Consider the following 12,539-nt stretch of genomic DNA (forward strand, 5'->3'; position numbering starts at 1 on the left):
GTCCTGGTCAAGACAATCTCCTGAACTCCAAATTGAATGTCAGAATGGGAAAGAAAGGTGATTTAAGCAATTTTGAGCGTGGCATGTTTGTTGGTGCCAGACGGGCCGGTCTGAGTATTTCACAATCTGCTCAGTTACTGGGATTTTCACGCACAACCATTTCTAGGGTTTACAAAGAATGGTGTGAAAAGGGAAAAACATCCAGTATGCGGCAGTCCTGTGGGCAAAAATGCCTTGTTGATGCTAGAGGTCAGAGGAGAATGGGCCGACTGATACAAGCTGATAGAAGAGCAACTTTGCCTGAAATAACCACTCGTTACAACCGAGGTATGCAGCAAAGCATTTGTGAAGCCACAACACGCACAACCTTGAGGCGGATGGGCTACAACAGCAGAAGACCCCACCGGGTACCACTCATCTCCACTACAAATAGGAAAAAGAGGCTACAATTTGCAAGAGCTCACCAAAATTGGACAGTTGAAGACTGGAAAAATGTTGCCTGGTCTGATGAGTCTCAATTTCTGTTGAGACATTCAGATGGTAGAGTCAGAATTTGGCGTAAACAGAATGAGAACATGGATCCATCATGCCTTGTTACCACTGTGCAGGCTGGTGGTGGTGGTGTAATGGTGTGGGGGATGTTTTCTTGGCACACTTTAGGCCCCTTAGTGCCAATTGGGCATCGTTTAAATGCCACGGCCTACCTGAGCATTGTTTCTGACCATGTCCATCCCTTTATGGCCACCATGTACCCATCCTCTGATGACTACTTCCAGCAGCATAATGCACCATGTCACAAAGCTCAAATCATTTCAAATTGGTTTCTTGAACATGACAATGAGTTCACTGTACTAAAATGGCCCCCACAGTCACCAGATCTCAACCCAATAGAGCATCTTTGGGATGTGGTGGAACGGGAGCTTCGTGCCCTGGATGTGCCTCCCACAAATCTCCATCAACTGCAAGATGCTATCCTATCAATATGGGCCAACATTTCTAAAGAATGCTTTCAGCACCTTGTTGAATCAATGCCACGTAGAATTAAGGCAGTTCTGAAGGTGAAAGGGGGTCAAACACAGTATTAGTATGGTGTTCCCAATAATCCTTTAGGTGAGTGTATATCTCCATAATTATGTATTTGCTCTAAAATGGCTCAAAATGTTTTTCTTATCAGAGAAACCATCATTTCATCCAAAGAGCCATTGTTGCCAAGTAGATACTTGAAGAATAGACTTGAAGACTTCTTCCAGCGGCGAGGACGTCATGGCAGCGTATCCTTCCTCCATCCCAGGTTTCGGCACCACTGTGACAAGGTTCTTTCAACTCTCTCAAGGAGGAAATGGGAGATGAGTAACAATCAAAGCGGTAGACCTGAAGAATGCATAATTCCACGTCTCTATCTTGCCTCAACACGACCCTTCCTACTGTTCGCGCTCGACGGCCAGGTGTATCAGTACATGGTCCTGCCCTTCGGCATGTCCCTGTCCCTCGCGTCTTCACAAAGGTTGCAGAGGCAGCCCTTGCCCTGCTAAAGGAAGTGGGCATTCACATACTCAATTACCTCGATGACTGGACTACAGTCATCGAGGCAGACTACATCCTAGCCCACTCTCGAGAGTCACTGTGCACACACAGGGACCAGGTGCTCAGGCACCTCAGCCATCTAGGGCTTTAGGTCAACTAGGAAAGAGCAAGCTCACCCCAGTTCAGAGCATCTCTTTTCTCAGCATGGAGTTAGACTCAGTCTCAATGACAGCGTGCCTCACCAACGAGCGCACTCAGTCAGTGATGAAATGCCTAACCTTATTCAAGCCAGGCACAGCGGTTCCTCTAAGTCGGTCACGCCACTGGGGTTGATGCATATGAGACTGCTTCAGCACTGGCTTTAGACTGGAGTCCTGAGATGGGCATGGCGCCGTGGAATGCACCTTGTGTTCATCACCCCTGCCTGCCACCAGACTTTCAACCCCTGGACAGAGCTCTGTTTTCTGTGGAAATGAGTCCCCATACAGCAGGTGTCCCGATGCGTTCTGGTCACCACAGACGCCTGCAAACAGGGTTCTGGACGGGGCCCCGGCTGGGTTGGCACATCAACTGCTTAGACTTGCTGCTGTAATCCTTGCCCTGCGGAGGTTTCTCCTGCTAATGCGGGGCAAGCACGTCTTGATCCATTCAGACAGCTCCGCTATGATAGCATACATAAATCGCAAAGGAGTTATATGTCACAACTCGCCCACCATCTACTCCTTTGGAGCCAGCAACAACTCAGGCAACCTCAACACTGCAGCGGACATGCTGTCACGACAAGGTATGCTTAGTGGAGAGTGGAGGCTCCACCCCCAGGCGGGCCAGCTAATTTGGGAGCGGTTTAGCAAAGCACAGATAGACCTGTTCGCTTCCCAAGAGACCTCCCATTGCCCGCTCTGGTACTCCCTAGCGGAGGCTCCCCTCGGGACAGACACACTGGCACACAGCTGGCCCCGGGGGCTGCACAAATATGCATTTCCCCAATGAGCCTACTTGCACGGGTGCTGTGCAAGGTCAGGGAGGACAAGGAACAAGTCACTCTGGTGGCCCCCTACTGGCCCACACGGACTTGGTTCTTGGATCTCACGCTCCTAACGACGAATTCCCTTGAGGAAGGATCTTCTTTCTCAGGGATGGGGTGCCCTCTGGCATCTGCACCCAGACCTCTGGAACCTCCACGTCTGGCCCCTGGCTGGGATGCAGAAGATCTAACTGGCCTACCACCTGCTGTCTCATATACATGATCATCCAAGCCGTAGCTCCCTCTACCAGGCAACTTTATGCCCTAAAGTGGCGCTTGTTTGCAAATTGGTGTCCTTCCTTCCTGAAGACCCGCAGAGATGTGCAGTCGGGTCAGTGCTCTCATTTCTGCAAGAGAGGTTGGAGGGGAGGCTGTCCTCCTCCACCTTAAAGGTGTATGTAGCCGCCATATCGGCTCACCATGACGCAGAGGATGGTTAGTTCATAGGGAAGCACGATGTGATTATCAGGTTCCTTAGAGGCACCCAGAGGCTGAAACCTTCCAGGCCATGCATGTTCCCCTCATGGGATCACTCCGTGGTCCTTTCAGGCCTTCAGAGACCCCCCTTCGAGCTGCTAGAATTAGTCGAGCTCAAAGCCCTCTCCTTGAAGACGGCTCTCCTGATCGCGCTCGCTTCCATCAAGAGGGTTGGGGATCTGCAAGCGTTTTCTGTCAGCGACAGTTTCCTGGAGTTCGGTCCCGCAGACACCCATGTTTTCCTAAGACTGTGATAGTGCTACGTGCCCAAGCCCAGCCTTGTTGTTGCTGTGTCCGGTGCGTGCTTTGCGTAACTATGTGGACCACACGCAGAGCTTTAGATGTTCTGAGCAGCTCTTTGTCTGCTTTGGTGACAGCGGAAAGGGAACACTGTCTCCAAACAGAGGCTTTCCCGCTGGGTCGTTGATGCCATTGCATTGGCTTATCACACCCAGGCTGTGCCCGCCCCCTTGTGTGTTCGAGCACACTTGACAAGACGTGTGGCATCCTCGTCGGCACTGGCCAACGGCACCTCCCTAGCAGACATATGCAGTGGTGGTGGCGTAGTGGGTAAAGCACAGGGCTGTTAATCAGAAGGTCACTGGTTCAAACCCCACGGCCACCACCATTGTGTCCTTGAGCAAGGCACTTAACTCCAGGTTGCTCCGGGGGGATTGTCCCTGTAATAATTGCACTGTAAGTCGCTTTGGATAAAAGCGTCTGCCAAATGCATAAATGTAAATGTAAATGTAAATATGCAGAGCAGCGGGCTGGGCAACACCCAATACCTTTACGAGATTTTACAATCTCAGGGTTGAGTCGGTCTCGTCCCGTGTACTGTCATGTCCGAGCACGTAGAACTCAGGAATACGGAATGTCTGACTGGGTGTTCCGCTTGCACACAGCACCTTTGCCCTCCACTGAGGTGATCACGGGTTTTTTAGCAACTCCTTCCTCGCAGCAGGTAGGATCTACAACCGCTCCATTCCCATATGTGGCCTGAAAACCCATGTGAGGTATTTCGCCACTCTTTACCTCCCCCCAGCCTGGGCAGGTGGTGGTCTCCATGGGTTTTCCCCCCTAAAAGATTAGGAGTTGGAAAAGAATGCCTTCCCCAATGCATGTAATAGCGATGAGATGGCCCCAGCCACTTTAACTCTATGCGAGAAACATAGAGAGAGAAAAGGCGCGGCTGGCGCGGCTTGCTCCCATGCTCGCTTTGTTACCGTCATGACGCTGAACCGAGCCACTGCTATGGCCGAACTTTATTCTCGGATCCTCAAGGCAAAGCCTGAATGGACAGATACATGATTTCCTCCTTTTATGCCCTTATGTCCGGGGGAGGTACATGCAAATCCTGTCTGCCAATTTCTCATTGGCGATTTCTCAAGTTCAGAGGTAACCGAGGCCTTCAAAGAAGTCCCCTAGTGTCGCTTCACTCGTTACAACGTCTTGTTCCCTAGACGATTACAGTAACCTAGACGAGTATCTTAATGGTCAGAACAACAGTGTGAACCATTTAGACGCAGTGACTGCCCTCTTCCTTTGTTCAGATGGTTTCCTACAGCAGGAAATGGTCTCAAAAATGTAAATGTGCCAGTTCTCTGTTCTTTTGCTTCTTCCAAACTGTAGGTAATGAGAGATTTTGAGAAGATATTCAGACCACACTCAGTGTCAGATCCAAGAGGCTTTGCTGAAGACAGAATTGTTCACTCTCAGCTTCCCCTTCCCCTCAGTTTCTATATCTCAGATCTTGAAAAAATTGCTCAGCAATCCTCAACAGTATCATGATATATTTGTACATCATGACATGGATTGTGGAGACATCCCAAGAAGAACATCAAGTGGGTTGGTGGAGATCAGTTGGTATCTATGATATGTGAAAACAAGAACATTGATGTCTTTCCTGAAGCGGTGGCTGTTGCAAACATACGTACATTTGAAACACAGTACTTCTTCTTTGACAATTTGGTCACAAACTACAGGTTACTTACCAATCAACATGCTAAGGCACAATTGTTTTTAGTGGGAAATGTACACAGGAATGCCTTCAAATTGGAGTAACTTAAAAGAATAGCCTCCGAAATGAGTTTGAAAAAAACCTATATAATTCTGAACACCAAGCAAAATGATGCATATTTAAAAAAAAATCTTCATTCTACAATAAACTAAATTGTATGTTTGGAAGAAATAGACACTGTAGCACATGAACTTGGAATTCTGGTCAATGAAGATGGCATAAAATGTCAGAATGCCAAAAACAAATGCATTTGTCATTACAAAACTTATAGAGGACACTCTGCAGTTCAAGAGGATCATCTTCCCCTACAGGGTAAACTCTGGAAAGATTTGACAAAATTGGAAAAAGAGGAATGCAGACTCCAGAAAGCTGGTGATCAAAACATAGAGACATATAAGTGTTATGCGTGTTTTGGAAGCAGGAGAAGGCAGACGGGGGGTGCAGATCCAAACGCAGTTTTATTAACAAACAAATAATAATAATACAAACACAGGAACAAAGGAAAAAGTCCATGATGGGAAAACTAAACTCAAATACAAAACGACACACAGGAGAACACAGGTTGGGAAAAACATCTACGAAGGGTAAGTGGAAGACAGCAATCACAGGGTACTTTGGCAAAGAACATGACACGTCAACGAACGACAAAGGAAAGGGAAAACAAGTGGGTTTAAATACACGAGGTAATGGAACTAAACGATAAGCAGGTGAAAACAATGAGTGAGTGCTGGCAGGTGGTGAGGGCAAGGAAAGATGAGAAGTGTAGTTTTCTTAGACAAGGACTGGTGAAAACATGGGCCGGACCACAAGGAATGTGACATGGAGTGTGACGTGCTGAGTGAAACAGAAAACACGGGGCAGACAACAAGGGAACATGACATAATCCCCCCTCAAAAGGACCGGATTCCAGACGGTCCTAAGAAACAAAAAAATAGCAAAAATAAACAAATGTTCAAGGAGAGAGGGGCTAGAAAAGGGGGAAAACAGACAGACCAAAGCGGGCACAAGGGACACAGAGACAGACCAAGGAGGCACAAGGGGCAATCAGGCAGTCCAAGAGGCGGAGACCTGGAAGGCTCGGGAGGCTCGGGGGGAGGAGCCCTAGAAGACTCAAGAGACTTGGGAGGCGGAGCCCTGGAAGGCTCGAGAGGAGGAGCCCTGGGAGGCTTGAGAGGAGGAGCCCTGGGAGGCTCGACAGGCGGAGCCCTGGGAGGCTCGAGAGGCGGAGCCCTGGAAGGCTCGGGAGGTGCTGGCTCTTGGACAGTCATGGCTACTGGTGCTGGCTCTTGGACGGTCATGGCTACTGGCGCTAGGACAGTCATGGCTACAGGCGCTGGCTCTTGGACGGTCATGCCTACTGGCGCTGGCTCTTGGACGGTCATGGCTACTGGCGCTGGCTCTTGGACGGTCGAGGTCACGGGCGCTGGCTCAGGGACAGTCGAGGCTACAGGCGCTGGCTCAGGGACGGTCGAGGCTACAGGCACTGGCTCTCTGACATTTGAGGCTCCTGGCACTGGCTCACTGATGTTTGAGGCTTCAGGCTCTGGCTGGTTAACCATGGTATGCGTGAGCTTGGGTCCGCTGGACACTGAGGGCAGAGCCACTGGGGGTTCTGGGGACAGAGCTGCGGGAGGCGGAGGCTGGAGAGCAGAGGACTTTCCCCTTCTCCTCTTCCTCCGGACGGATGAGACTGGCGATGCTGGAACGCTGTGCGTGGTTGGCGTGGCGTCAGGCTCGCTGACCGTGGCTGACGTGGGCTCAGGCTCGCAGACCGGGACAGGCGTGGGCTCTGGCTCGCAGACCGGTGGGGCTGGCGTGACAGGGAGCGCTAAGGACGACTGGAGAGTCACCGCCGTGGATGGAGAGGTAGGGTCTTCCCCAGCAACGCCCAAGTCGCGGATGTGGTCCTCCATCGGTCGGTCCTCTTGCTTTAGGCAGAGCAGCCGGTAGTTCGCTTGCTGAACCGCTGGATACATTGTTTGGTTGTTCGTTCTGTTATGCGTGTGTGGGAAGCAGGAGAAGGCAGACGGGGGGTGCGGATCCAAACGTGGTTTTATTAACAAACAAATAATAATAATACAAACACAGGAACAAAGGAAAAAGTCCACGATGGGAAAACTAAACTCAAATACAAAACGACACCCAGGAGAACACAGGTTGGGAAAAACATCTATGAAGGGTAAGTGGAAGACAGCAATCACAGGGTACTTTGGCAAAGAACATGACACGTCAACAAACGACAAAGGAAAGGGAAAACAAGAGGGTTTAAATACACGAGGTAATGGAACTAAACGATAAGCAGGTGAAAACAATGAGTGAGTGCTGGCAGGTGGTGAGGGCAAGGAAAGATGGGAAGTGTAGTTTTCTTAGACAAGGACTGGTGAAAACATGGGCCGGATCACAAGGAACGTGACATGGAGTGTGACGTGCTGAGTAAAACAGAAAACACGGGGCAGACAACAAGGGAACGTGACAATAAGAGTGACCTCCAGATTAAAAAGACAGAACATAGGAAAAAACAGAGTAAATGTGACATCTCAGGGGCAATGAGTTGCTTGTTAGTGCACTAACAAGCTCGAACAAGGAGAGGTCCTTCTTCCTGAAGTGGATGCAGATGGACCTTGACAATCTCTCTCGCAAAAGCCTCTCTAGCCTCGAGAGCAGTACAAAGAATAGTGTCAGCAATTTTCAGAAAACAAAGAGGAAAGCTCACAACTTGACCAACAGATCTCTAACAATGCCTTAGGATCAGAGCACTTCTTGTGTGAAATGGGTCAGCTTTATAAAGCCGCAGTGTATCTTCCAGAAAACATAGAATCATCTAAACAAATGTTTCACTTACCTAGATTATGTGCTGAGCTGATGTTGGTTGGCTTCCCTCTGGAACTGGTTGATAAGGATGCATCAAATATCCATCTCAGATGGGTCAGTGATGTGCTTCTGCATTTGGTGCAGCCCAATAATAAAACCATGGTGATCACAGTTTTGGGAGTCCAGAGCACAGGGAAGTCCACCTTGCTGAACACCACGTTTGGAGTTCAGTTTGCAGTCAGAAGAGGAAGATGCACCAGAGGAGCTTTCATGCTGCTGATCAGAGTCACAGAGGACATAAGAGAAGAACTCTGCTGTAATATTTAGTGATAATTGACACTGAAGGCCTTAAATCCCCAGAGCTTCACTTGTGGTTGGATTTAATGATATTGCAATCATCAATATTGCAATGGAATACTCCACAGAGATGAAGGATATTCTGCAGATTGTGGTCCATGTGTTCCACAGAATGAAGGAAAAACCCAAGTGTCAGTTTGTCCACCAGAATGTTGCTGATGTATCAGCCTATGACAAGAACATGAGAGACCGAAAGCTTCTTCTGGAGCAGCTGAATGAGATGACTGAGGCAGCAGCAAAAACAGAGAACAAGGAGGAGTAGAAAAGGTTTATTGATGGTATGGAGTATGATCCAGAGACTTATAATTGGTACATTCTTTGACTCTGGCATGGAAATCCTCCAATGGCACCAGGGAATGCTGGCTACTCTGAGGCTGTTTATGACCTTAAAAATAAATTGAAGAGTCCGACCTGATTAGATTATCACAACACCTACATTCAGGAGATCCTGAACATAATTGATGAAAGTTTGGATTCTAATAAGAAAAATTTGATTTTCAGAAGAATTTGAACTATCCCTCAAATTGTACATTTGTGGGTTCTCTGCAAGAAAATTTCAAAACATGCATGATTATTTAATTATGGGGAATGTCCCACATAGATGCCTTGATCAGTTTAAAGACAAATATTGCAATGATTTCAAAGATATTTTCCACGATCGTGATCCGTATCAGAGAAAGGCTGAAGAATTCACTAAACTGTGCTTGATTCCTGCAGTTGAGACATTCATCTACAGCTCATCGTTTACAAAATGCTTCAGGGTAAAAATGCATTTCAATTCAGCACCTGCACATTTTTCCAGTACTCACTTTTAAAGCAGCTTGTCAATGAAGACAATTTCAAATAGTTTGTGAAATACATTTGCTCCTATCAACATTTTGTTAAGAGCTGGGTATTAGATCAAATCACTGAACAGTTTTCAAATGGACATGAAGTGTCTGAGTTGGAGGAACATCACCTCAGAGGAATCACCAATGAGATACTGGGAGCCATCAAAAGGGCACAGAATGAAACAAATTAAGATAGTTGTGACAGGGCGGAGGGAGTGTAAAATCACAACCCGGCCCCTTATCAGGCTAATCAAGCCTCCGAGAGGGATAAAGGCCGAATGCGGACGGTGGTGTGACAGAGAGAGAACATTTACGGGCAACTGTCCGTCCTATGAGTGTGTTTTTGTCTTTTTGTTTAGTTTTATATTAAAATATTATTTATATTGTCAAGCTGGTTCTTGCCTCCTCCTTTCCATTTTCCCCTTTACAATAGTATTAAAGGATTCATCAATTGCATTTATAGAAAGCTTGGACAGAAACTTAGAATTCCCAAGGATGTACTTGAAACAGTGGTTATTCTAAACAATGCATCTCAAGAGCCATTTGCTTGATGGCTATCTCGATCTGTAGAAGAAATGGAACAGATACTGAGGGAAAAATTAAAGAAAGACAACATACAGAGCAAACTGTGCAAACTCAAAATCAAACCCCAGGATTAGCTCTTCAAGCGAGTGTTTGGATGTGGGAAACCGTGTCCATTCTGCAAAACTCCATATGAGGCGGGTGGAGAGGCTCACACAAATCACTGTGCTTCAGTACACCTCAGGGACTTGGTTGGTACAGATATGACGGCACTGATGTCTACAGTGAAGTACATTTCAAGTGTGCTGAGAATGAATAAGAATGCCATCCTTGCAAAAGATACAGAAATCTTTCCTGACTGGCACATCCCTGCTGATGCTAGCATATAGGCCTCAGGCTACTGGAAATATGTGATGGTTCGGTTCAAAACACAGTTTGCTGAAGAATACAATGCATGTCCTGCTGATATACCGTTAACTTGGAAATTAATCACAAAGCAGCAAGCAGAGAACAGTCTCAAAGTGTCTTTCAACATCAAGTAAACCATCATGCTCTTTCTCAAAATTAGATCTTTATCTTATGATGTGTCTCCTCCTCTCAGCCTACAAATATAAAAAAAATATGCACCAGTATCATTGTCATCGGAACAAATATTAACAATGGTTATAACCTTTCTGAAACCATTCTGAAAATGTTATTGTTGCCTGCAGTGACGTGCGGTGATGTCTTAAAGAGGCTAGGCACTGAGTTATGAAAGCCAGATTACCTGATTTATTGTTTAAGCTAATAATACGTAATAACAGTGAACGTTACGCACAAGCGCGGCATATCAAGAAATTTACAAATCAGGATGTTTATCGTGTACTCTCTCTCTCTCTCTCACACACACACAAGCGCGTAAACGGTGAATGTTACGCACAAGCGAGGCATATCATCGACAATATCCCGCTGAAGTCCAAACAGTCTGACTGGTTGAAAAAAGCAGGCAGGGATAGCAGTACAGCCGGTGATTGTTAGCACAGCCACATAGCCAATCTTTTCTTACATACCAATCAGTTTGAAATGATCGGATACTTTTTGGGCCCTTTTGCTGTACTAGTCAATCTAAGGCTGGCGTAGACCTCCCTCTTGCAGTTAACTCATATTTGGAATTAAAATCGAGCTTGGAAAAATTTCTTAATTCCGTGATTACGGCCGGTGCTGTCATTTTGATTTTGAATTTGGCGGGGATTAGGCATGTAGGCTACGCTAGCTGTGGTGTAATGACGTTAGCTACGCAAATGTCCAGGAATATCTCGATTTTAATTGGTCCATGTCTGATACGTAACGGAGATGATTACGGGCATAACATATTTACGTCAAAAGGCACAGCAGATTTGTGCTTTTTGCCGTACATGTTAAAGAATACAGGATCGAGCGCGCATGCGCAACATGGGTTTTCCGCTTGTCGTCTGCAATGAATGGACCGTAAAAGCACTGCTTATTCTACCATTCGTTTTTAGTTGATTATGCGTAACTGCTACATTTGTCATCATAACGTCTAAACAACTGGAATAACACAATATATAAATCACAAGAATAAAAAGTAAAAATACAAATACAAGTTTATTATTTAATAAACATTTTATTTTTGAATTTTGGCAGGGTAGGCAGTGCCTAGTTTGCCTACCCAGACCGCACGTCAGTGGTTGCCTGCAAATGGCCCAAGCTAGTTACCAACAACTTCACTTGCACCTATATTGAAGTTAATAATAATCTTTCAAAATTAAAAAGAAAATGAACCAAGTGCATGGCATATTGCAAGGGTGCAGACATACCATGGTTGAATGTCTCATATGTTAGTACATGTGGTAAATGTATTTTTATTATTTTGTGGTAAAATATTATGCACTACTTTCTACTTTTCTACCTTTCTTTCTAATCTTCATTTTATGTTTTATTTCTTTATTATAACAACTATGTAGTACTGCAGCAGAATTCTAAACCATGAATACAGATGTTTTTAGATCAAATACACATGTCTTAATTTTGATTTATAATAATTTTCTACTGTTTTTTGTTATCAATCTTTTAATCATTCTGAATGGGTCTAATCTGAATTCGGGTTTTCTTTATTAGTATTAATATGCCTGTTTTTATCCAGCTGGTTCTAAATTTAGTCTCCTTAAGTCTCCTTAGATGAGCATGTTGATCTCATAGTGAATAACAGGATAAACGTAAGCATTCTGTGGCGAAAGAAAGTGTTATGAAATGTGGAAGCAGGAGAAGGCAGACGGGGGTGTGGATCCAAATGCGGCTTTTAATTGAAACAAAACAGAACAAACAAAACACAGGAACAAAGGAAAGTCCTCGATGGGAGAAAGGCAAACTAAATACTAGAGGATACGGAGGGCGGAGAACGACAGGGTAACCTCGGACGGACAGATAACAGGGTAACCTTGTGCGGGGTGACAGAAAGGCAGGGAACACGAAGAGAGAGTGAAACCATACATGAGCGGAGACATGGAACATCAACGAACGACAACGGGAAGGGGAGAAAGCGGGGTTTAAATAAACAGACATGGTAATGACAAAATAACCGACAGGTGCGGACAATAACACAATGATCAGGGCTGGGAGAGTGATCCGAGAATTGTGGGAAGTGCAGTTAAACACACGGACAGTGAGACTCAGGGTGGACAGCAGGGAAAACGTGACATGGAACGGGATCGGTGACGGGTGAAATGTAAAACACGGAGCAGACAACAAGGAAACGTGACATGAACGTGACTAGTGAGACAGAGGACATAGGGCAGACAACAGGGGATCGTAACAGAAAGTAGATCCTCTCATAAGAACGTTTTAGTGATGAAATCCAGAAAATGTCTTGAGAAAAAATGATATCTTAAGGTGTGCTAACTGTGGTATAAGTGGAATAATTGACTCCGGCCCATTAAATTGTTTAAAAATAATGTAACAGTCACTCCAACGGTCC

At 46.0% G+C, this 12,539-nt stretch overlaps 1 protein-coding gene and 2 pseudogenes across 1 annotated transcript; all 3 read left to right on the forward strand.

Moving 5' to 3' along the window:
- Nucleotides 1–4,320: 4,320 nt before the first annotated feature.
- Nucleotides 4,321–5,521, forward strand: LOC127645104 (up-regulator of cell proliferation-like; annotated as a pseudogene).
- A 343-nt stretch (nt 5,522–5,864) lies between these two features.
- Nucleotides 5,865–6,995, forward strand: LOC127624206 (putative per-hexamer repeat protein 5). The gene is made up of 2 exons (XM_052098960.1): nt 5,865–6,321; nt 6,376–6,995. The coding sequence occupies exons 1-2, from the start codon at nt 5,865–5,867 to the stop codon at nt 6,993–6,995; spliced, it is 1,077 nt and encodes a 358-aa protein (XP_051954920.1).
- A 464-nt stretch (nt 6,996–7,459) lies between these two features.
- On the forward strand, nt 7,460–8,628 carry LOC127624131 (interferon-induced very large GTPase 1-like; annotated as a pseudogene).
- The last annotated feature ends 3,911 nt before the right edge of the window (nt 8,629–12,539 follow it).

This window comes from Xyrauchen texanus, chromosome 1, assembly GCF_025860055.1.
Source record: "Xyrauchen texanus isolate HMW12.3.18 chromosome 1, RBS_HiC_50CHRs, whole genome shotgun sequence".
NCBI classification, from domain to species: Eukaryota; Metazoa; Chordata; class Actinopteri; order Cypriniformes; family Catostomidae; genus Xyrauchen; species Xyrauchen texanus.